This window comes from Gracilinanus agilis, chromosome 5 (assembly GCF_016433145.1).
Source record: "Gracilinanus agilis isolate LMUSP501 chromosome 5, AgileGrace, whole genome shotgun sequence".
Taxonomy (NCBI): domain Eukaryota; kingdom Metazoa; phylum Chordata; class Mammalia; order Didelphimorphia; family Didelphidae; genus Gracilinanus; species Gracilinanus agilis.
In genome coordinates this window covers 196,572,033-196,598,144 of record NC_058134.1, presented here as the reverse complement: position 1 = coordinate 196,598,144, position 26,112 = coordinate 196,572,033, and the positions used below count along the sequence as shown (strand labels likewise).

Here is a 26,112-nt window from a genome sequence, read left to right as displayed (position 1 = left end):
CATTTCCTGGCTTGAAATTTCCTACCGTATCTATCTGTGCCTCCAGAAAGTTTAGCTTGAAAGTTCCCTTCTTCCACGAAACCTTGGATGCCCTTAGTTGAGTGAGGTTTCTCTTACCTCTGAACTCCTAGCTTACTTTTTGCCCTTCTTGTAACACTTGAGCATGTTGGGCTTTGTATTCCAATTATTTGTATTTGTTTTATCTTCTCTTCTAGAGGAGGAACCTTGTTTCCCACAGCTTTACAGCCTCTACAATACTTATTGGCTGAGTAGGCACTCTATATAATAATATATGGACCTAATAAAGATACTAAATATCTCCTCTTTGCTTTTCTTAGGAGGCCATGTCTTCTTGAGCACTCTTTTTTGGTGGAGGTCTGGGGGAGAACATTTAGGAGGAAAGGATAGTTTACAATGTATATCTAAGTGTTGGGAGAGCCAAAGGGGATGAGGACTAAGAAAAGGTCACTGGATCTGATGATTAACCTGTTGCCAATTAAGACACTTTAGTTTCCACTGAAGACTTCCTCAATATTTTCAACTGAAGGAACAGAGATGAATTACTGCTGGTCCCTAACATGAATATACATAAGTATGTGTGTGTATGTTACTTCATGATAAAATAAGATTTTGCCAAAAACCAGCAAAGAGGACAGCTAAAACCAATGTCTCATGACCAGACTATTCTAAGAAACGGAAAAGAGTCCTTCCAGGTGAAACCTACCTCTTCTTTGTGGGAATAACCCCAGATGGCAGCAGCTATTTCGATGGCAAAAATCACCAAGAGGAAGGCAAAGAACTGAAAAAACAAAATGGGCAGGAGTTAGGAAAAAACCCCTCCACATCCTCATACCCCCATAAAAGTAGTTAGATCATTCAGGATGTATTCTGTACAATTTTCAGCATATTCTTGATAGATTTCTTATTGTGTCCTGAAACAAAGGAGAATGGAAATCCTGGGGAATGGGCTTCTGGGGACACTAGTCACATGCCAAAGAGGAAAGGGAAAGTATTATTGTAGCAGTAGGATTAAAAGTCAGGGGGGAAAAAAGCCAAAGACTTAGAAGAGAGAAAATAGGAAGTCCTTCCAAAGGGAAAGGGAGACCAAAACAATCCCTAGGTTGATAAATTATAAAAGCATTGATTTGCGGTTAACAATATGGTCACATTTTATTCACAAAGATTCTTGGGAAAATGGAGAAGAGGTGATAGATGCTGGGAAGAGTTAAGGGAATGAGAGTTATTTTCAAGTGAGAAAGAGCAAAGATACCTGTGGATTCAGGGAAAAAAAGCAAACGTGGTCTTCAAAAAAAGGAAAAGCAAAGTTCTGGCCTTTAGTTGCCTAGGGGTGGCCATGAGATAGAATCCAGGAGGAAAGAAGAGAAAACCAGTCACTACCAAGAGAACTAGGATATAACTAGGCTGACCACCCACTACTAGCGCCCCCCCCCTTCTCTTACTAATAGATAGGGAAGGCTACCCTAAGGGAGAGAGATATTGGGATGGTTTGTGTCCTTGGACGATCCTTTCCAAGACAAAGAGGTATTCTGTGCCATCTCTGAATGGATGGGATTAAGAGCATCAGAGGGGAGTGATGGGACAGTTTCAAAAGGGACACTCACCAAGCCCAACATGCATTGGGACTCCTGCACGGCCCCACAGCAGCCCAGGAAACCCACCAGCATCATAAGGGCACCAGCCCCAATCAAGATATAAACACCTAGAGGAGAGGGCAGAAAGGAGAGAAGAAAAAACACACCAGTTTTACAATCAATTCTTACAGAAGTTCTACAAATGATCTTTAAAAAAACCAACATCTCCTGGCTTAGTTGATTTTGTACACTAGGTCCAAGAAAAAGGCATAGCCAAGGAGAAAGAACACTGGATTGAGAGGCAGAGGAAAGACATAACCATGCTGGATTACCCTGGCCAAATCAGTAGACTTTTTCTGTTGCTTGTGAAACAGAGAATGCCAGCAACCATTTTTCTTGTTGGGATGACACAGTTAATGGAGAATACATGTCTACGAATTTGCCAAGAAAATATTTAACAATTCAGGGAAGCAGTTAGTGAACTGAATTTCATAGAAGATGCTCTTTGAGAGTATTATGATCTAACTGGACTTGAGTGATAGAAGTCTCACACAACCATGAGATGCCAGCTTCTTAAGACTGGAGATTCCTAGAAAATAAGGACTGTATTTTGCATGTTCTTTATAAAAAGTCAAACTTGTACAGGATCATGGTTAGGTTCAACGTAGCTAGTGGTTATGGGGCTACACCTGGAGTCAAACAGACAGACACTGGCTGATGACCAGGGACAAGTCACTTAACCTTTGTTGGCCTCATCTGTAAAACAGGGACAATAACAGCACCTACTTCACAGAGTTGTTGTGAAGATCAAGTGAGACAATATCTGTAAAACGGAGACAATATCATAAAGTGCTTTAAAGTTTCTTATTTTATTTTTTTTAAAAGATGTATTTTGTTTTTACTAATTACGTGCAATAACAATTTTCCACGTAAGTTTTCTGAAGTTCTGTGATCCAAATTGTCTCCCTCCTTCCCTCCCCTTTCCTGAAGCTGGGAAGCAATTTGATCTGAGTTATACATGTAATATCAAAGCACGTTAAAGCACTATGACTATTATTAATGCTTTTTTTTTTGCAGATGAATTTTTAAAATGCTGAAGGACATGAAAGAGGAGAGTTTTATAAATGAAAATACCCATTTTCTTGGTAGAATACTGTCCCCTTTAGAGAGGCTAGGGCACAGAGGTGAGGACAAATGTGCTCTTGCTCAAATTAAAAAAATGGAGTAGAGCATTGTCTTATGGAATGTAAGGACCGAGATATCATTTGGGATGATCATATATATAAATGTAAATATATATATTTTAACTCTTATCTTTTGTCTTAAACTTGATACTAAATATAAATTCTAAGGCAGGAGAGCAATAAGAGTTAGATGACTGGAGTTAAGTGACTTGCCCAGGGTCATAAAGCTGGGAAGTACCTGAGGCTACATTTGAACCCAGGCCCAGCGCTCTATCCACTGTGCTACCTAGCTGCCCTGATCAATGTATTCTAATAGTACAATCTCCTATTTCTGGAGAACTCTATGCCTGGTGAAGCATTGGCCCTACTTTAGAGATACGCCCCCCTCACCCCCCAAAGGCTCAGAAAAGCAGAATGATTTGCTTATGGTTTCATGGCTAGTTTGTCAAACGAGAGGATTGGACTAGATGATCTCTTCTGCCTCCTTCTAGTTTGAAAAATGTCGTTATTATTTTATCTGGATTCAGGTATGTTTAGAATGGAAAGGCTTGTGTGGCCCCCACTGTGGCAGGAACACCACCGGAGGGGAACTTGCTGAGTAACACTGTTAAGAGTGAAGAGATAAGGGGGCAGCTGGGTAGCTCAGTGGATTGAGAGCCAGGCCTAGAGACAGGAGGTCCTAGGTTCAAATCTGGCCTCAGACACTTCCCAGCTGTGTGACCCTGGGCAAGTCACTTGACCCCCATTGCCTACCCTTACCGCTCTTCCACCTAGGAGCCAATACACAGAAGTTAAGGGTTTAAAAAAATAATAATAAAAAAAAAAAGAGTGAAGAGATAAAGGGAGTTGGAAAGAAGGTGGGGTAAGTGGGTGGCCAACAATGCCTGCTTCATGGCAGAAGGAGCACTAAAAGTGGTGGGTTGAGGTCAAACCCATCCATGCTCTGCCAGGGGGCAAGGGAAGAAGGCTTCAGAGGTCTCAACCTCTATATTTGCTCATCCTGCAAGGATGTTCTGTTTACCATCATACTCATAGGTAGGGAAGACACCGCCATTGAGGACCATCCTAGGCATCCGAATGGGTGGCAAAGGCAGTACCAGAATACAGTGTGACGTGGAAAAGTTTCATGGGACAGTCAACTGTTTTGACTTGAATCTACTTTGTATACAAGACATTATGGAGGGGGAAGCTCAGTGGATGGAGAGCCAGACCTAGAGACAGAAGGTCCTGGGTTCAAATATGGTCTCAGACACTTCCCAGCTGTGTGACCCTGGGCCAGTCACTTAACCCCCACTGCCTACCCTTACCACTCTTCTGCCCTGGAGCCAATACACAGTAGTGATTCTAAGATGGAGGGGGAAGAGTTAAAAAAAAAGACATCATGGAAACGTGAGATCAAGTAGTTTTTGAGGAAGTCTACCAAGTTGGGTCTGTGATCTCACTGGCAAAGGCAGCTCCTGGTGAGAAGCTGCTTTAAAGGTCCAGTGGGGCACAGAGAGATTAAGTCCTCTCACAAGGCCACACAGCCAGCACTTATCGAGCCATCTACTCTGAATGCTGCTTCTATATATGCCTGTTTATAGATCTTTCTCCCTCATCAGGATTTAAGCTCCTTCGGGGCAGGAACCATCTTTTTCTTTTTGTATCCTCAGCACTTAGCCATAGAATCCAGGTCTTCAAGCCTCTATGAACAGGTGGCACAGTGGATAGAGTACTAAGCCTGGAATTGGGAGAACTTGGGTTCAAATCTGGCTTCAGACACATTTTAGCCTGTGTGACCCTAGCAAAGTCACTTCAACTCCAGTTGTCTAGTTCTTAACACTCTTCTGCTTTGGACTCAATATTGATTCTAAGAAGATAGGGATTAAGTAAAATGTTTTTAAAGTCTATGAACATGCTATGCTGCCTCTCAGGAATACACAGCATTATAGTTAAAATGATAATTACCAATATGGTAGTGTTCAGATAATAATACTAGGACCATCTGGCCATAAAGGTAAGATCTGAAAGGTACCTCAGAGCTCTTTTAAATTAATGCCCTCATTTTTCAGATGAGAAAACTGAGGTCCAGAGAGGTCAGGTGTTTTGCCTATCACTTTTTTTTTTTTTTTTACCCTTTCTATCTTCGTAACAACTCTAAGACAGAAAGGCAAGGGTTAAGCAATGAGGGTTAAGTGACTTGTCCAGGGTCACAAGGCTAGGAAGTATCTGAGGTCAGACAAACTCAGGAAGATGAGTCTTTTCCTGAGTCCAAGCCCAGCACTCTATTCACTATGCTGCCTTGCTGCTCTTGATGAATAGTAATTATTTGAAAAACCCTTACTTTCTGACTTCGTAACAACTCTAAGACAGAAAGGCAAGGGTTAAGCAATGAGGGTTAAGTGACTTGCCCAGGAGGTCACACAGCTAGGAAGTGTCTGGGGCCAGATTTGAACTCAGGAAGATGAGTCTTCTCCTTCTCCTCCTTCTTTTAAACCCTTACCTTCTGTCTTAGACTCAATATTGGGAGGACTTAGAATCAATGTTGATTCTAAGGCAGAAGAGTGGTAAGGGTAGGCAATGGGGGTCAAGTGACTTGCTCAGGATCATAGCTAGGAAGTATCTGAGGCCAAATTTGAACCCAGGACCTCTGGTCTCTAGGCTTGGCTCTCAATCCACTGAACCACCCAGCTTCTCCCAGGAAGATGGGTCTTCTTAACTTCAAGCCCAGTGCTCTAGTCACTGTCCCACCTATCTGCCCCGCTAATCACTTACTGCAAAGATAAAAAGCCCATTTTGCATTCCAACCCAGGTCCTCTGCCTTCCAGTCCAGTGCTCTTGTCCCTACCTCTTCTCTACTGGCTCTTTCAGGGGCTTCAAACATTTATGGGCATTTCACTCGTTCCTGTTCAAGACATCCTTTTGAAAACTGGATGATCACTTCCAATTTATGGACAGAAAAAACAGAGGCTTGAAAGAGGACTTATCTAAGATCAGGCAGGCAGGATGGTGACGGCTCTCATTCCTACTGTACACATCCGGCCAGAAAGTCCCAAGCCCAAAGCAGTCCTGAGCCACAGCTTCGCATGCAACAAACAAGGTGGGTGACGCCGGAGCGGAGGGCCCGTGGCCAAGAATTCACATTTCCTCAGCCTTTGTTGACCACCACCTATCTGGAGTGATAGCATCACTTGGGCTTACTGTAAAACCTCTGCTAATTATGGTTATGATTTCTGGACATTCCCAGGGTTGGATGGCTTATCTGGAGGGAGGAGCACACACCCAGATTACATCTAAATGATGGGTCTCTTAGAACCAACCTTTATTACCATATGATGTTGAATGCTGATGAGGAGCCACAAAAGATCCTAACTGCTAACATTTTTATAGCTCTTTTTGGCAAAGAAAAATGTTTTTCTCAAAATAATCATATGACACAAAGAGGACAAGTTTTAGCCCCATTTTAAGGAGGATGAAAGTGGGGCTCAGGGAAGTGTTGGAAGTTAAAATTCGAACCCAGGACTCCTAATTCAAGTCCAGTGTTCTTTTACCTAACAATGCCTGTTGGTTGGAAGTTAAGAGGCTGAGGTTCTCATCCGGGTGCTGCCTCCAACTTGCTGGCTGTCCCCAGCTCAGTGGAGTAGTAAGTGCCTTTTGATGTTTCTACCTGGGGCATGGAAAGATGAGTTGCGTCAAGGTCTTCCACAATCTGGCCCTAATCTACCTTTCCAGCTCGATTTCACAACAATTCCCTTGATGAACTCTACATTTCCTGCCAAACTGGACTAGCAGTTATTTCCCTGAACTTAACATTATTTCATTCCCTGCCTCCAAGCCTTTGTATAATGCCCACCAGAAACAGGTCCCCATTTAAAGCATTCAGGGTAGAGCTGGGTTTTTAAATGGGCAGCTGATTTTATCTCCATGAGAAATTCCACCCCTGTTTCGACCAATAACCCTCAGAATCAGCAGCCTCTTACAGTTTACAAAACAAATGCATGTTAGCTTTTTGGGTCTGACTCATGGAAAAAGTCATCTGTCACTGGAATTCTCTGCTCTAGGATTACAGTATTAACTTTGGTAACAGCCATGTTGTTTATCCCATTCTTCCTAGCGGGCGCTTCAGGCCTCCCACATTTCAGGCATTTGGATTAGGAACATTTGAACTTTGGGTGTGGCAATGACAAATGCAGGAATAGCCATCACACCGGGATATAGGACTACTTCTTCGAGGCTCAACAAAAGGAAAAGAAAATTTCCTACTTGTTCTTCCTGACAACCACCCACTCCCGACTTCCCTCCTCTGAAATGGTGCTTGTTCACGAGAGCTCCCAGATCACCTAGGGGTCTGTGCGTATAAATAAAATCCAGGAAAGCCTTTGAACTCTACTTGTTTAGGAGGATTCTATTTCTCATTTCTTTCTTATCAGAGAGCCACTTATTAGGGACTTATTATGAACTTAGGAAACTACTTCAAATATCAGATTCTCTTGATACCAATTCTTGTCCTAACAGGTTAAGACTTTTCTTTGAAAATCAGTGTCCTTGGGGAGCCCGAGGAGGGTAAAAACGTAATAGCTCTTTCAGATGTCTGAAATATCTGGTTGCCTGCTCAGGTGAAAACACAAGTATTTTTCCCCCAATGACAGCAAACTCTTTCCTAATCCCAACACATTTTTCCCCAGTCCTGAGTCAATATTGTATTGCTTATTAGGACCCACCTGGGCTAAGCACTCCTTCCCCCTCAAAGGTCTCTCCGTAAGAGAAATTGTTGCTTTCTTGCATGATGTAGAAGCACAGAATTAATTGCTTGTATCAGCTAACCACAACCACCCAGCCATGACCATTACCGGTATCTAAGCCCTCCCAATACCAAGAGCTTCACCAACCACCTGTGAAGGCTCTCTGGCCACAAACATCCTGGCAGGACCGTAAGCACCCCAGCTGAGAGTATCAGTGGTGGGTGCTACGGCCAGCCGAAGCATCCGGGCGTGTGTCCTGGGGATGGTGGCATTGACAGACGGGTGCTACACTGGATGGATGCTCCTTGCATCACCTCTCAGCTCCCCCCTGGCTCTGGCCCAATTGGTGAGGTTCTCATTCTGTCTCGGCATGCATATTTAGTCTTAAATAGACATTCTGAAATTTGATTTGTCTGTGCTTGTCCGAGGGATCTCTTCTGCTCACCTCGATAGGTAACTCTTCCTCCTGAAGTGGACGACCACTCCTGCTACTTTAAGTGGAAGCACAAGTGGGGCTCCTTCCTACAGAGTTGGTTCCCAAGTTATCAAGGACCTTGGGGTGGCTGCTATCTAGAGACAAGGGTGCTGTGGCCAGTCTAGGAGCCTTCGGGTTTATTCCCACTGGGAAAGGACCTCTAAGAAGTGTCTGTAAACTACTTGCTCCCTAAACCAACGATGGGGGTGAGGTTATAAAGACAGTCATCTCTCTGGCAGTGCTACTGGGTGGTTTAATTTTTTAACCTTTACTCAGCTACCAAAACATTTCAAACCAGAGTCCTGTAACATGTCTGTTATATGAAATGCATTTGCTCTTCATCCCAAGTTTGAAATCATTTACAGTTAAGTTATCTTAGTGATGAATCACCTACCTCAGCCATGCCCAGGTAAAGACAGGTACAGATAGCCAAGAGAGTAATGAGTTGGCAGACAGGACATGGGCACGAGACCAAGTGACTCACCAACCTAGCACGTCCCACCCAATATTATCTTCCATTACTCTCATTCACACGAGCACAGCCGATAGGGGGCTGGCCTCAGAACAAGGGAGCTCCAGGTTCAAGTTCTGCCTCTGACTCATAGTGACCAAGTGATCCTGGGCAAATCATTTTTGATGACTTTGACGACACTCTCAATTCTCCAGGGAACTCCCTATGACTCAAGGTTTTAAAGAAAATTCTCACTTGTATTAGAAGGGGGAGTTCCCTACACCAGAGAATCCACAGGTCCAATCTCCCCCCTTTATGCCCGAGGAAGTAATTGCCTTACAAAAATATCCATTGAGAAGATTGTGCCTTAAAATGGTACTTGTGATTAGCTCAGGAAAAGATGGTGGCAGTCACACCACTGCAGGACCTTAGGATATTTTTCAATTTCCCCTACTGTCACTTTTTTGGGGAGCTTCTGTTCATGTATTCCTAGGGCTTCTTACACAGTTTGCCCATCTGAAAGAGGAAGGGGCTGGCATGGATGACTTCTAAGCTCCTAAATCCCAGGAACCTCAAAGATTTCCTGCCTTGTTCCCCAACTCCAGGCAGAACTACCAGTTAGCACTGACTGTTAGGTTTGGACCCAAGTGCCCCAGTGTGAGCTTGAGAGAGAAACAAATCTGCATTCCTCAAAAGCTTTCTGGGTCTTGCTCCCCAACATATCACCTGCATGCCTATAGCTCATGGCAGTTGATCTGCTTTCCCAGGGGCTAGTTTAGGCTGTTGAGGGTCACAGTTCCCTCTCCACGAGAGGCAATATAGCTTGGGTTCCTGACCAGCTCAGAGCTAATGCGCTCTTTCCTACTCTTAGAGGCATTCAAGGCCATTTACCAGCTGGAAGTATTCGCCAGAGCAACCTGATGTCTCTGCAAATAAGGGAAAAAAGGGTCCTCCACACAATCTGGTATATGTGACCACCTTCAGAACCACAGGGAAAGGTTTCACGGCAAGAGAAGGGAAGGGAATAAGCACTGGTATTGTGCCTACTATGTGCCAGGCGCTGTGCTAAGTGCCTTATACAAATATTGTCTCACCTGACAGAAAACACTGGATAGATAATATTCTCATGTTTCCATATGAATCTCTATCCATTTACTCCATTTTACAAAACATCAAGTAGCTGAGGAACCTTCTAAATCTGCTCTGATCCACGAAGTGAGCCAGTATCCAGGGCATGATTAACAAAATAAACATTTGGTTGTCAGCAGCAATCAGAAAGGGGAGGTTATTCACCCTGCAGGGTGTACAATGAAAGAATCAAAGGCCTCTTTGGGGAGGGTGGGGTGGAATTCTGGTGTGCTTTTGCCCTTTGGCCTGATGGCAGTAAAGGGGTGCTGAAATGGTTGTTACTTGAGCTCCTGATCTTTCTCTACTGGCAATTCTGCTCTCCTTAAGGAGGGATCAGAGAATCTCAGGGTTGGAAAGAAGGGAACATTTATGAAGCATCTATTGGAGTATGTGCTAGGCACTGTGCTAAGGGCTTCAAAAACTTAATATTTACAAATATAATCTGCTGATCCTCACAACCGCCTTGTGAGCACTTGGGTGCTCTTATCCCAATTTTACAGTTAAGGAAGCAGAGGTTAAGTACTCTGGCTCACACAGCTATGAAGTATCTACGGTAGGATCTGAATTTAGGACTTCCTGACTCTGTGCCCCGGGCTTTACTGAGCCACCCAGATATTTCTAAAGAAGCCAAGAAGCCATCTTAGGCCAAGCTATAATTGTAGAGGAGTCAGTCCTTTCTAGGATCAAAGGATCCCAGAGCTAGAGGTATCAAAGGTCTTCTAGTCCCTTTCTTTCATTTGAAAGATGTGAAGACTCTACAGGAGATTAAGTGACTTTGCCCAAGTTCCCTCAGATAATAAAAGAAGCTTAAGAAGCAGGATTTGAACTTAAACCCTTTGACTCTAAAGCCAGTGCCCTTTCCATTGTACCCTACTGCTTCCAACCTCCAACAGATTCTACTTGAAGACCTCAGATGATCAGAAACCTGGTACCTACTTCTAATTGTTAGGAAATCTGCCTCTAATCTTTCCTACTCTTTGTTCCTACTGCTTCCCTCTGAGGCCAATCAAGACAAATGGAATCCTGATTTCACATGACATTCCCTCAAATACTTGGACATTCTTTCTGGCCAGAAAGAATGAAGAACTTTAAAACAACAACAAAAAAAAGAAAGGCAAAATGTTGTTCTACCTCAAAAGGAGATTATATGGGGGCAACTAGTTTGGCTCACTGGATAGAGCACTAGACCTGAATTAAAATCTGGCTTCAGATATTTACCAGCTGTGTGACCCTGGACAAGTCACTTAATCCCAACTGCCTAGCCCTTTTACTGATCTTTTGCCTCGGAAGTGATACTCAATATCGATTCTAAGACAGAAGGTGAGGATTTTTTTAAAAAGGGAAATTATTTGCCTCCCAATTCCTCTTACCTCCTTCCAAAGATCCTTCAGCAACCCCTCCTCTATTTCCTTTTAAGCTGCCTCATTCTAAACACTTCTCCTGAAGCAACTGTATAGGATGGCACTACAACCCTCCAGTGGCCTCTCCCTCTCTGTCTGTTACTAAAAACAAGCTGGAACACTATGGAAACCTGTTCTCTTCAAACTGGTTTTCTGACCCTATGCTCACTACTGTATTTCACTTTTTTTTTTTGATAGTGGGTGGTACACCCTAAAACAAAACAAAAGACAAAGCAGGAAAGGCCCAGCATTGAGTTTTGTTTGGAATGCACCCAAACGGGCTGTGTGAACAGCCTCCTTCCTGCCCCAACCAAGCTGAATAGAAAATCAAAGTCAAAATTATCATCCCATCCCAGGCTGAGGGAGAAGAGAAGCTCTGTCCACCAATGTTGTTTCCCCCTCCTTTAAGTTACGTCTCTGGTGGGTGGGAAGGCTTGAGCTCTGGATCATTTTAAAATCAAGCAGTTTCTTCTGTTTTTTATAAGCGAAGCCACCTATTTATTCAAAACCCTCAGCAGAAAATAGAACATTCTGTGTTTTACTTGGAAGCCTGGAAATCCAGTTTGATGGCCCTCAACCAACATTTAACTCTGCCTTACACCTTCTGTTTGTGTGAGGCATGCCGTTATAGAATGATGCCTTTTCAAAGTCTTTTGAAGAGTTTAAATTTAAGAGGGAATAAATAAACAATGATGAAACTTGACTCCAGAAAATGGTTGAGAAAATACAACTTTCCCTCTTTGAAGAGATAGGTAAGGGAAACAAGAAAGCTAAATGCTTTCCACTCCATCCTTAATATCTTATTTTAGAATCTTTGTAATAAGGAGCGACATATTTGGTGATGGAATAGCAATAAAGGGCAGCTAAGTGTTGCAGTGGAAAGAGTGAGGGATTTGGAGTCAGGAAGACCTGAATTCAAATCTGATCTCAGACACTTAGCTGTGTGACCCCTAGGCAAGTCATTTAACCTGCCTGCCTCAGTTTCCTCAACTTTAAAATGGGGATAACAATAACAAGTATCTCCCAAGGTTGTTATGAGGATAAAATGAGTATATTTGCAAAAGGGCTTGGCACATAGTAGGTGATTAATAACTTCTTCCTTCCCATGTGCATTTAAATTTAAAATCTTTACCATGCAATATAACCAATTTACCATGCAAAATAATTTTCAAAAATTTGGAAAACAAAGCCTGGGGTTCACATATGAATCTGAACTCTACATTCTTGGGTTCTCTGATTTACTACTACTAAGTGGCTTGGGAAACAAGTCTTACAGGGTTTCAAGTTCCCTTATTTGAAAAAACACGGGAACAATAAAGCCTACCCAATTCCCTCCCTCTCTGGATTTCGAAGTCAGTGGATCAAATGAACCGAATTCCTTGAATAAAAGAGACAGCAGAAGCACGAAATGATGTTCATCAGAGAAGGATTTTTTCAGCCTTTGAGGCCCAAGCTAACTTCCTGAAAACTAACTTAGTATTTCTGGCTCGAAGTGCCCCTTCCTCAGGCTTAAGTGGAAAAATACTCCTTCAGTTCCTGAGGGCTCCCTGGACCAAAATGCCATGATTCAGTAGTGAAAGGAAGCAGGCAGCTCCTATCCCCAGCTAGTAGGCATAGTTAGCGGGAGAAAAGGGCACTCTTCTCATTCCTCCCCCCGAGACCACTTCTCCCAAGTGGGAAGCTTCCTATCCTCTTTCTCCCTTTCTGGTCTTACCTGTGTAGAAACTAGAATTGTTGTTGTCTTCCTGATCGAAGATGCTCTTTGTCTGAGTGTCGAATCTGAGCCACAGACCAATGGCGAGGACTGCGATTCCTGCGAGCTACGAGACAGAAGACGTGCCCATATTAGTAACACTCCTGCACCCTGCACTGTTATGCTTGCTTTTTTCCCTTTTCTTTTCTTTTTGAACCCCTACCTTCTGTCTCATCATCAATTGTAAGACAGAAGTCAAGGGCTAGGCAATGGGGTTAGATGACTTACCCAGGGTCACATAGCTAGCAAGTATCTGAGGCTAAATTTGAACCCAGGTTCTCCTGGCTCCAGGCCTGGCTCTCTATCCACTGAGCTACCTAGTTTTCCCTTTCAAAGTGTTTTGTGATCATGTTTAATCAATGTTCCTTACCACATGCCAGCAGAAGGCTAGTAGCCCGCAAATTTTATACACAAGACAACAACCACTCAGATGAGAATAGGCATAGCAATCCTAAAGCTCCCTATTGTAAGAATGAATGAATGGATACCAAAGAAATTATTTTCCCCCTCCTTGCCTCTCCCCTGTTTACCTAACTTTCCCACCAGTAACCCTCAAACCCAATAGCCCTAAATGTAGGGTTTTTTCCCCACCAGGTAAGGACCCAGCAAATATTAACCAATGGGATCACATGCTTAGCAGGGGACGCATTTGCTTGGCTGTAAGAAATCATCTCATTTTAAAGATGGAGAAATTGAGCCATGGGAAAATGGGGGATGGCTAGCTTGCCCACTGTGTAAGAATTGGGGCAACCTGAGTTTCTTTAGGTTAACAGGACAAAGTCGGAGCCAGACTTTCTAGGGCTGTGTGTTCCATGTCATCCTTACTTATGCCATCCTAGGTGTCGGTACATTAGAGCTCCCTACCTAAAATCTCTCCCATTTAGGTGTATTTGCTACAAGTAGAAGAGATCAAGCCTATGGCATAGTGGGAAGCTGGACACACAACCCAGGCAGGCTCCAGACCAGTTTCCTAGATTTATGGCTCTTTCGCTATTGACCTGGAGGGACTTTCATGGCAGCAGCATAGACTCCAACAACTAAGCATCTTCCACTTGGAAAACAGACCTTGTTGTAGTTAGAGGCGACATGGATAATATTGGAGACTTGGGTTTGAAATTCAATTGAGCTATTTTCATGAAAGTTATTTTAAATAAAACAATTCATCTCTGAGATTTGAGGATCTCAAATCTGCTTGTGTTTTCCTGATGGGAAGGAGAAATGTTCTTCTGAATGGACATGAGCAGGGCGCTCTCAAGTCATGACCCCTTGGAGCCTCCATTTCCCTCATCTATAAAATAGGAATAGTATTTTCATTTTTTTGTATATTTTATATTTTTCAGAAATGCATTATTATATCAACTTTGCTATGGACAGTCTTTACTTTAAATCCAATGTATTCATCAGTAGAGGAAAAGGCATTCCCTGTCAGCATCCATAAGTTATTCCCACGTTAGGTGTATCTTCTCAATTGGGGAAGTTCCACGTTGACTTAGTTTGATTTGGTAGTTTTATGCAGGCATTTCTTTAGACTTAGAGAAGAACAATAACTGTAAATTTTTGGATTTTAATCTATTTGCTTTAGTTTTTCCTATCTTAAAAAAACAACAGCCCAATAAGGCAACATTATTTGCCCAAGTATAATTAAAGGGCCAGAAGGTCAATCAATCAACAAGTCTTTATTAATTACCTACTCTGTGTCAGGATCTGGGCTTTCTAGTTAAAGGAAGGAAATAATCCCAATTTGCAAGGGACATATACTCCAAAGGAGTGACCATAAGTACATATGAAAATATATTGCACAAATATAAAAAGAATAAATATGAATAAACTCAAAGTAGTTAAATACAAGGTAGTTTTGAGGAGGGGACTAGAAATCTAGGGGTAGAGAAATCAGAAAATGAAATCATGAAAATGCAAAAGAGAGTGTCTAAGTTGCATCTTAAAAGGAAGAGACAGCCTTATGGGGTAGTGGAGGGCATTACAGGTATACCCCATTTTATCATGCTTCAGAGATATTGCATTTTTATTATTTAAAAATTTTTTTTTATAAATTAAAGGGGTTTGCGATAACTGCATTGAGCAAGTCCAACGTGCCATTTTTCCAAAAGCATGTAGTCACATTGTGTCTCAGTCAAAATCTAGAGATTCTCACAATATTTAAAACTTTTTTATTATTATTACATGTTATAGTGATCTGTGAGCAGTGATCTTTGATGTTACCTTTACTATTGTAATTATTTTGGGGCACTATGAACTTCACCCGTATAAGACAACAAACTTAATAAATGCTGAGAATGTTCTGACTTTCACAAACTGGCTATTCCCATTTCTCTTCTCCTCGGGCCTCCCTCTTCCTTGAGACATAACAATGCTGAAATTAGGTCAATTAATAACTTTACAATGGCCTCATGTGGTCAAACAAAAGGAAGAAGCAATTGATGCTGCAAACCTCAGTGCTGTCCTCTCTTAAGAAATTGTCACAGCCACCTTTATCCTTCAGCAACCACCACCCTGAGCAGTCAGCAGCCTTCAACACTGAGGCAAGACCCTCTAAGAGCAAAAAGATTACTACTCGATGAAGGCTCAGGCGATTGTTAGCATTTTTAACAATAAAGTATTTTAAAATTTAAGTACGTGCATTTTAAAAGACATAATATCATTGCATACTTAAGTATAAACATAACTTTAAAAATTATTTAGAATATTTTTCCATGGTTACATGATTCATGATTCCCCTCCCTCCTCTTTCCTCTCCCCTCCCAGAGCTGACAAGCAATTCCACTGGGTTATACATGTATCACTGTTCAAAACCTATTTCCACATTATTCATATTTGTAGTGGAGTGATCTTTTAACATCAAAACCCTAATCATATCCCCATTGAACTATGTGATGGATCATATATGTTTTTCTTCTGCATTTCTGTTCCCACAGTTCTTTCTCTGGATTTCTCATAAGTTCCTCTGGATTGTCGTGGGTCATTGCGTTGCTACTGGTAGAAAAGTCCATTATATTTGATTGTGCCATAATGCATCAGTCTCTGTATACAATGTTCTGGCTCTGCTCCTTTCACTCTGCATCAATTCCTGGAGGTTGTTCTAGTTCACATGGAATTCCTCCAGTTCATTATTCCTTTCAGCACAATAATATTCCATCATCAACAGATACCACAATTTAAACATAACTTTTTTTATGCATGGGGAAGCCAAAAAATTCCTGATTCACTTTATCATGATATCTGACCTGAAATATCTCTGTGTTATGTCTGTTTAGACAGCTAGTGCAAAGGCATGAGAAAGAGCAACTGAAGTGATGCCCAATAAGGCTGGAAGGATAAGTTTGGGCCATGTCGTAAAGGGCTTACAAAGCTAAACTTGAGTGATTTATATTTCATCAAATAGGAAGGCCCAGGAGATGACTAAATAGGGGAGTCACATGCTCATATTTGAGCCCAAGAAAGTTGATTTTGGAAGAAGGTTGGAGGTTGTATTAGGGTGGTGAGATAGTTGAGGCAAGGAAGCTGATTAGGATGCTACTGGAATAATCTAGGCAAGAAGGGATGAGGGCTTGATCTAACATGGTGGCTGTAGAATAACCTTATGGTTGATTGTCCTGCCTCAACTCTCTCTTTAATCTGGTCCATTCTTCACTCAGCATTAAAGTGATCTTCCTAGACGTGGAGCTCTACATATACTCACTCTATTCAGTAAACTCCAGAGGCTCTCTATTACCTCCAGAATCAAATATAAAATTATTTTTGGCTTTTAAAGTCCTTCATTACCTAGTCCCTTCCTACCCCTCCAATTCTTTATTTTTTTTAAAACCCTTAACTATGGGAAGGGCTAGGCAATAGGGGTTAAGTGACTTGCCCAGAATCACCCAGCTAAGAAGATCTGAGGCCAGATTTGAATCTAGGATCTCCTGACTCTAGATCTGGCTCTGTATCCACTGAGCTACCTTGATTCTCCTCCTCTTACCTCTCTAGTCTTACACATCATACCACTATGACACTCTGCTTACTCTTTACTGTTGGTCATTGCACAAGAACCTTTATATCTCCAGACTCCAACCATTTCCCCCGACTGTATTCTATATTTGGAATGCTCTCCTTCCTCGCCTTTGCCTTCCTTCAAGACTCAACTAAAATCTCACCTTCTGTAGGAAACCTTTCCTAAGGCTCCTTAATGCAAATGCCTTCCTTCAGAATTTATCTCCAGTTTAATCTGTCTGTATCGCATTTATATATATTTGTTTGCATGTTGTCTCCCCCACTAGAATGTTAACTCCTAGAGGGAAGGAACCATTTCTGATTTTCTTTGTACCACTCAGCAAATACTTATTAACATCTGACTGTGTGCCAGGCAGTGTGCTACAGACTAGAAATATAAGGAGAGATAGCCGCTACCAATTCTGGCCACATAGTGACTCCCTGGAAAAGACTGATGTTGGGAAAGATTGAAAACAAAAGGAGATGGCAGAGGATGAGATGGAGAGATAGATCATGGAGACAAGAAACAGGAACTTGGACAAACTTCAAGAGATAATGGCCAAAGAAGGACCTGGTGCATACACGATTGAACAACTGAACGCCATCACCCTCAAGAAGATTACATTGTGATGGGGAAGACAACCAATCTGGAAAGGGTGGAGTCCAGAGGAGCCTGGTCTAGTGTGAAATCAAGAGATAGTTGTCCTGGGTGCCATCCTTAAGTGGAGGTTCTGGGAAGAACTCTTCAATCAGAGGGAGGGACTGCAGGAGCAAGAAACTCCCTAAGGGCTGAATTCCAGGGCTATGGTGATAGTCTAGGGCAAAGAGGTTTCTTGGCCATGATGGAGAAGTCCAGAGCAATACAGCCTGATGGGAACTTAGTAAAGTGCCTGGCACATAGTCAGCACTCTGTAAATGCATACTGACTGTGTGAACAGGGAGAAGTTATCGACAGAGAAATATTGTGAAGGAAAAAATGACAAGATTTGACCACTGATCAGATGTGGCAGGGTTCCCTGATATGGAGGGCAAATGAGGGGTCAAGGATAATATAAAATTATAAAACTGAGAGACTGAAAGGATAAAGATGCCTTTGCCAGAAACAGGGCAATTTGGAAAAAAAGACACACACCGCCAACAGAAAAATATTCATTCTTGTGTTTCAAACAATAATTTTTGTCCATCCAAAATACTGCTTGAGGACCCAGAAGAGCTATGGAATTAAGACAAGAAAAAGAGGTACTTTCATAGAATTTACAGTTTACTACATATATGATTAGCAGGCAGCTACATGGCCAGGTCTGGAGTCTGACACTTAATTGGCTGTTTGACCCTGGCAAGGCACTTAACTCCATTTAGCTGCATTTCTTCAACTGTAAAATGATCTGGAGAAGGAAAAGGCAAACGAACCGAGTATCTTTGTCAAGTAAAACCCAAATGGGGTCATGGAGAGCTGAGCTTGACAGAAAAATGACTAAAGAACAAAAATATATATAATTAAGACACAATACTGCATTATACCTATGGTAAAGAATGACAACACAAAGTAAGCTATGTCTCTCAAGGAGATCAGAGAAGAAGCTGGTGGAAGTGATTTGAAAAGAGGAGGCATTTGGAACTCATACAGCCCTGAAGAAACATAGAACCCCTTCTCAGTCATCAAAGTTCCCTCTAATATATGAAAATGGTAAGGTCACTTGAGACTGCCCTTTGAACAGTGACTCCTCTCACAAGTCAGCAGGCTAACTGGTTCATTGCTCAATATCAGTATAAGTCCATTGACCGGTGTGGACAGCTTTGGAAGGGAAAAAGTAAGATTCAATGGAGAAGATAATATGAGTTCAAACAAATAGGCTGAATTTTTAGTTTAATTACAAATGGCCATTCAAAGAGACACAAGTTCATGGGTTTATAAAGAAAAAAAAAGCAGCACTTCTTTTTAAAAAGCAAAAATGTATTCCTTTTTAATCTTTTCTCCACCCTTTTATGTTGAAGGCATTGTTCAGAGTATTCCTGCTGGAGCACTCAAAAAACATAAGATTATAGATGTAGCTCTAGAAGGAACCATCTGGTTCAACACCCTCACACAAAGAAAGGTTGAGAGGTAACGTATATTGCCTAGGGTTGTATAGCTAGTATGGTTCTATAGGAGCATGATTTGAATTCACATCTTCCTAAGTCTGGTGCTCAATTAACTCTGCCACATCAGCCTCAGAACCTGCTTATCTAGAGGTCTGGCTAGTAAAATTGTGAAGATTCTTAGATGCCTTGATGACATTTTATTGGATTTGAGGGAAGCACTCAACACATTCCAATTCTGCAACTGGGAAGCTCACCTGGGGTCCTGAAGGAGTTGTTCACCTCTTTAAACAAGCAGTTCATTTTTAGTAGGAACTGAGCATTGAGGACAGGTCTTAGCAGAGAAATAGAAGGAGAATGAACAAATTCATATTGGCTTTCAAAATGGAAAAAAAAAAAGTCCATTTTCTTCCTTTCAGCTTCCTGATTACCTTCCTTACTTAAAAGGGTTACTCTCTAAAGCAAGTAGAATACAGCCCTACACACAGCGATGGGCCCTGGCACAGGTTTTGATCTTTGGAGAGACTTCAGCCCACAAATATTTTTCCTTAGTCAGTAGTGCTCTTGTGATGGAACCCAAATGATTGCTAGGAGCTGTGGCGGCCTGGAGGAAGACCGTCTGGGCGGTGGGACAGTCTGATTTCCTTTCCTGCTTTGAACCTATACTAAGGGGACAACCCTGGCATGGGTCATCTCAAGTGATTTTTCTCAGCAAGTTGTTGAGTGCAGTCATCCACTTGTTCCCTGGGATGGTAAGAAAAACTCCGAATCCAAAGATACCATCCTGGGTTTGCATCTGGTCTCTCAAATATACTAAATCCTTGACCTCAGGTAAGTTGCTTAGCCCCACTAAGCTTTCATTATCCATCAATAAAATGGGAATGATATTTAAACTGTTTTGTAGGGTGGTTGTAAGAAATGTGATTTATAGATCATAAGATGTTATATAAATTATTATTATCAACTACTACAAAAACATCATGAAAAGAAGATAGGTGGTCTGAACAAACAGGTGAAACTGTATGTAGTTTTTGCTCTCATCTCTGAGTATAAAAGGTACAGTAGGAAGATCTGTGGACCCGGGAGTCAGGAGATCATGGTTCCAGTCGCAGCTCTGCCACTAATTAGCTGTGTGAATTTAGTTAAATCATCACATCTCACCGAGTCTCAGTTTTGTTCTCTGGGAGGGGCTTGGGATGAGATCCCTTCAGATGCTGTTATATATTGAGTGACGAATAAGGAATTTCTCACGGGCAGCAAACTGACTGAAGTAGAAATGGGTTAAGTGACTTGCCCAAAGAGGCACTTAAGTAGCAAGGCACAAGGCCCAAAACCAACATCCTTAGACCCCAGAGGATCTTTTCCACTGAACAATAGAAGATGCTGAGAAATGTCAAGAAGTTGTAGATCCCACCACAGACAAAGCCACACACAGAGCCTAGGAGACTCATTTCTTTGGATACTATTCCCAGAATTAATAGTGTCATTGCCTGGTTGTATCAAAGCCAAAGGATGTAATTACAATTGGCTCTAGAGAGGCACGGAGAGTTGTAATGTTTCAGGCTCTGTGAGTAATTAAACTTTACTCTTTTGACTGGAGGGAGGAGTTGAAAAGAAAGGAAACAGAGGCAGGCCTGAGAGTTCTAAGTAGCAAAACTCATGGTCGCTGATGGATAGATGACTTTTTTGCTTCTTTAAAAAAAAAAAAAGCCCTTAACTTCTATCTTAGAATCAATACTGGCAATGGGGGTTAAGTGACTTGCCCAGGGACACACAGCTAAAAAGTGTCTGAGGCCAGATCTGAACTTAGGTTCTCCCCAACTCCAGGACAGGCTCTCCATCCACTAAGCCACTCCTCTTTGCTTCCTTTTCTGAATGAATTAGGGATTTAATTAGCCAGGGGAAAGGTGCAACACATGCCATTAAAGATATCACTTTAAATTTGCTGAAGAAATGGCCTGGCAGACCATGTAAGGAGGGCTAATGGAAGGAGACAATAAGTGGTACCAAAAATAATAATTTTAATATGCCCTAACAGATCAAGACACACTTATAAGAAACAATAAGAATACTAAAGGAAGTAAAGAAGTGTATGCACAAGGCAAGAGGCAGCATAAAACTATGTACTAGCTTTGTGATAGGAAGTCTGCTTTTTGATACATTGTGTGTCAAAGAGCAAGTTTTTATAGCATCGCAACTAGAAGATCTTAGTTCTTTCCTTCCTCTCTTTCTTTCTCCTCCTCTCAGGCAGTCAATTTATTTAGAGTCCAAAGAGGAAACTATTCTCCCAAAGAGGATTTGATCCTTTAAAGGAAGGACTCAAGACAAATTCAGAACATAAACAAATAGAACTTTGGGAGGTTAAGAAATTGGCTGGATGTCCCTCAATGATGAAATGAAACTCTGCAATGAAAGCAACAGCATTGAGGTGCCAGAGTCACAAGCAACTTAACAAAAGCCAATGCTTTAAGTTTTTATAGGGCTATTTACCCAGATAATCTCATATGAGCTTCACAATGATCCTATGAAGTAGGTACAATAGAAGCTATTATTCTCCTTTTACTGAGGGGGAAAATGAGAAGCAAAAGTTAAGTGACTTACCTTTGGTCACACGATTGATAAGGATGGAAGAGAGTTCAAAGACAGGTTTCACAAGCCTCCCCAAACCAGCAGTTTAACAGCCTGTACTTCCTCCCATTCTTGCTGTTCCATTATTGTCTGTCATCATAGCCCTGTCATTGGTTTGACCTACGGCCCCTTCTTAGGCAAATATTTCACTTGGGGCTCTAGAAGGAAGAAGGCTGCTTTTGCCTCAGAGTCACAGTTATATTATGTGATAAGTAGGAACTTGTGTCTATACTGACAGCTTGGGGAAGAACTAGCTTCTTCTACACTTCATCTTGTTTTTTAACTTAGTAAAATGGGAATAGTTTGTCTTTGCTGAGAAAAGGTTTATTTATTATTTGGCCAAGAGAGAAAAAGGTGGAATGGAGAGAACTTCTCATGTTATAAATAATTGCATTATATTTTCACCCGCCTTCTTTTAATTCCATGTCTGTGGAATAATTATGGCCTTGGGCATCCCATCCTCTCCTGCTTCTTCCAGCTGGACCTTGATCCTCTTCTTCCATCCCTCCTTTCTAATGAATCTTCAGTCTCGCTGTCCTGTGAAATTCCTTGCTACTCCTCACCTCGCCTATCTATTCCATTGCCAAAGCTTTAATGGTTCTACTTCCAGAGCACAGCTTGAATTTGATCCCTTCTTTCTGAACTCACACACCTATTGCCCTAGTTCAGGACCTCATCATTTTCTTGTCTATGCCATTTAAAAAATTTTAATTTAATTAAAAAAACCCCAAAATGTCTTAAATTCCTTGTCTTAGAATTGATACTGTCGGTTCCGAGGCAGAAGAGGAGTAAGGGCTAGGCAATTGGGGTTAAGTGACTTGTTCCGGGTCTGACCGGTTTGAACCCAAGACTTCCCATCTACAGACCTCACTCTCTTTCTGCTAAGCAACCTGGTTGTCCCCCTTGCCTATACTTTTGCAGTAGCTTTCTAATTGGCATCTAGGTGATGCAGTAGACAAGAGTGCTGGATCTGGAGTGAGGAAGTCCTCAGTTCAATTCTAGCCTCAGACATTTAAGAGGTGTGTGACACTGGGCCAGTCACTTAATTTTTGTCTGCTTTAGTTTCTTCCTTTGTAAAGTGGGAATAATAATCACTTAAGTCTCAAGGTTGTCATAAGGGATAAAATGAGATATTTTAAAAGTAATTTGTACATTTTGAAGTGCTATATAATGCTTGTTTTTGTGAATAATTATAATTATTGATCTCAAATTGGACCCTTTATAATCCATCCTCCACTGAATTGCCAAAGTTATTCTCCTAAAATGCAAAACTGAACATGACACTCCTCTACTCGGACTCCACTGGCACCCCACATTCTCTCTAGAATCCTATACGCTCCTCTGGTTGCTTTTTAAAGGCTGTTACAACCTGGCTCTACCCTATCTTTCCAGCTTTGTTATATATGACTTCCTTTTGACACTCTGTAGTCTAGCCAAATTAGCCTTAATTATGTTTCTCCCCTTAGAGGCTCAACCTTCGTCCATGGTTGGGACATACCTCCTCCTCTACTTGGCCTCCCAGACTACCTAGTTTCCTTTAAAATGCACCATCCCATTCAAGTACCATCCCTTGAACAGGATGATTTAAAAAAGAGCCGGAAAGACCTACATGAACTGACGCAGAGTGAAGGGAGCAGAACCAGGAGAACATTGTACATAGTAACAGCAATACTGTACGATGGTCAACCATGAAAGACTTAGCTACGATCCAGGACAGTTCTGAGGGACTTGTAACAAAGAGTGCCATCCACCTCCCCAGAAAGAAGTGTTAGAGACAGAATGCAGATGAAAGCATACGATTTTTCACTTGTTTATTTGGGATTTTGTTTTGGAGATTTTGGTTTTATATGATTATTCACTTATAAAAATGGGAAAAAAATCAAATCAAGTACCACCCTTTATGCGAAGCCTTCCCACATGCTAATGCCTTTCCCCTAAAATACCTTTCATTTATTTTGTATATGTTGATATGGGTATTCGAATCTGGTCTCAAACATTTACTAGCTGTGTGACCCTGTTTGCCTCAGTATCTTTATTTGTAAAATGAGTTGGAGAAGGAAATGGCAAGTTAACCTGGTATTTTTTGCCGAGAAAACCCCAAATAGGGTCAACAAAGAGTCAGATATAATTGAAATGACCGACCAAAAACAAATATATGGGTACATGACTTATTTTTCCTAAATCTTGAAGGAAGCTAAGGATTTTGAGAAGTGAGGAGGAAGAAGGCTTATTTTGGGGCATGGGAAATAAGCCCATTCTAAAGCATGAAGGCAGGCAATGGCATGTCCAGATCTGAAAAGAGGAATTAGATTAGTCAGGCTAAAATTTAGGAGGGAAGATGAAGGAGATCTATGTCTATAAATGTAGAACAGAGCCAGTCTGAAGGACTTTTTAAAAGGCCAAACTAAAGAGTTTGTATTTTAGCCCAGAGAGCCTAGGGAACCACCAAAGATTCTTGAGCTAGAAAATAATATGGTTAGACATGTGTTTTAGGAAGATTACTTAGAGAGTCATAAGAAGTATGTAGAGTGGAAAAGACACTAATTTGGAATCTCAGGGCCCAAATTCAAAACCCAGGTCTACCACTTACGTGGAACCTTGAGCAAAATACTTTTTGAGCTTTAGTTTCCTCATCTGTAAAATAATGGGGTTAGACTAGATGACTTTTTTTTAACTCTTACTTTCTGTATTCATAACAACTTTAAGACAGGACAAGGGTTAGGCAAACGTAGTCAAGTGATTTGCCCAGGGTAACACAGCTGGAAGTGTCTAAGGCTAGATTGGAACCCACAGCTTCTTTCTACTGGCCTGGCTGAACCACTTACCTCCCCTCATACTAGATGCCTTCTAAAGATCCTTGCAACTTTCTATCTATGATCCTATAAGAAAGGAAAGAATGGAGATTTACCAGCAGACTATTCAATAAATCCAGGCAATAGGCAATAATATTCTGAATTGGGATGGCAGTCATGTAGATAGAAAATAATGGATGGATACAAAAGATGGTGGGAAAGTAGAATTAAAAAGCCTAGGCAATTGATTGGATATGGGAAGTGATGAAGAATGGGAAGTTAAAGAAAAGTTATTAGTGTCTGAAAGGATACTGGTATACCCAATAGTAAAAGGGAAGTCAGAAGGAAGGGTAAGTGTGGGGTGGGGAAGGAGATGAGTTCCATTGTGGACACTATGCATTTTAAGATGAGATGGGACATCCAGGTAGAGATGTCCAGCAAGGAGTTGCTAAAGTGGAACTGAGGTTCAGGAGAAAAACTGGGAATGGGTAGAGTATAAAGATTTAAGAGTCATTTGGAGAGATGATAGTTGTACCCACGGGAACTGAAGATATCACTGAGATAGAAGATGTAGAGGAGAAAATTAAAGAACCCAGGATTGCTGGGACTGTAGTCCCAAGTTCTGCTAGCTAGTGTGTGATTTTGGCCAAGTTACTTTTTCTCTCTTTGTACTTAGCCCATTTCTTTGGTCTCACTCTGAAGTGACAGGGATAATGGGCAGCCAGAAGACTGCCTGAATGTGGAATGAACACTTGGCACTGGGTTGGATCTAAAATGTCTGTGCTCAGGGTATCAAGAAATTCAAATGTCTCAGGCTCTAGGCAAGGCAGGCTCAAGATGGCAGGAAGTCTATATCTGAGTGCTTGATTATTTGGAAGACAGAGTGTTTTTTTTTTCCTTTCCTTGGGTGGTTTGGGGAAGCAGGGTCAAATGAGGAAACAAACCCAGAAAGGTAAAAGACTGACTAAAATCACACAGCTGGCAGAGCTGGGATCAGAATTTAGGGCACAGAATCTCAAATGGACTTCTACTTTGATCTACACTTGAGGCATAAATCTCCTTCTGTAAGGTGCCCATTTACCCACTGCTTATAGAACCTAGATCTCTTGACGTTTAGGCCCTGAGGTTTTCTCCTTATCCAATTAAAACAGTCTGAGAGTGGTCCAGTCATATCAAGCTTATATTCATGAGTCACCTCAGCTTTGGCAAACAAAAAAGTTCCAAATTTAGCACTAGGCCACCATTTCTTGGTTATTCCTCTTCCCCATCCGCTATTCGCTTACCTCTCTGTCAGCATACATGAGCTGAGCCAAGAGCAACATTACTAAAACTCAAGGGGCAAACCTTTATAAGGATAAGACCAGAAATTAAAAGGCAACAAAGGCATTCAGAGCTGAAATTGAAAACGTTTCCAATTCAAAATGAGGTTTAAATTTTTTTTTTTTTAAGTATTATGGAGATTTGGGTCATCTGGCAGTACAAAAGTTGCAAAACTGGTTTCTGTTTAGACTGTGAGTAAGTATTTCTATTCAGGCAGCCAGTTCAAAAGAAATACTTAAAGTAGGTGTGGACTGAGGAGGCAGGAGAAAATTGGGAGTCTAGAAATCAATGAGGGGGAAAAATTATTCAAGTCACTAAAAAACAGGTTCAGATAGATCACAAAATGTCAGAGTTAGAAGAGATACCCGAAGTCCAACCCACACTTGGACAAATATCTACCCTATAACATATGGCTATCACATGGAGGCAGTTCAGTTGGTGAAATGGAAAGGGTGCTGGGATCAGAAAGACAAGTTCATACTCTGTTCTCAGCATTTACTGGATGTGGAACTCTGGAATGTCCCTGAACCTCTTAGCTCAGCCTCAGTTAATCTTTTCTTTTCTTTTCTTTTCTTTTCTTTTCTTTTCTTTTCTTTTCTTTT

The 26,112-nt window shown here is 41.5% G+C and overlaps 1 protein-coding gene across 2 annotated transcripts in view; it reads right to left on the bottom strand.

The window, feature by feature from the left end:
• CD9 (CD9 molecule) overlaps positions 1-26,112 on the bottom strand; it is a 52,268-nt gene that overhangs the window by 5,756 nt on the left and 20,400 nt on the right. For both annotated transcript variants that reach the window (XM_044679777.1, XM_044679776.1), the window contains exons 2-4: positions 12,666-12,771; positions 1,623-1,720; positions 725-799 (exon numbers count right to left, since the gene is read on the bottom strand). In XM_044679777.1, the coding sequence (XP_044535712.1) occupies positions 725-799; positions 1,623-1,720; positions 12,666-12,771 (279 nt within the window). The remainder of the gene's footprint in view (positions 1-724; positions 800-1,622; positions 1,721-12,665; positions 12,772-26,112) is intronic.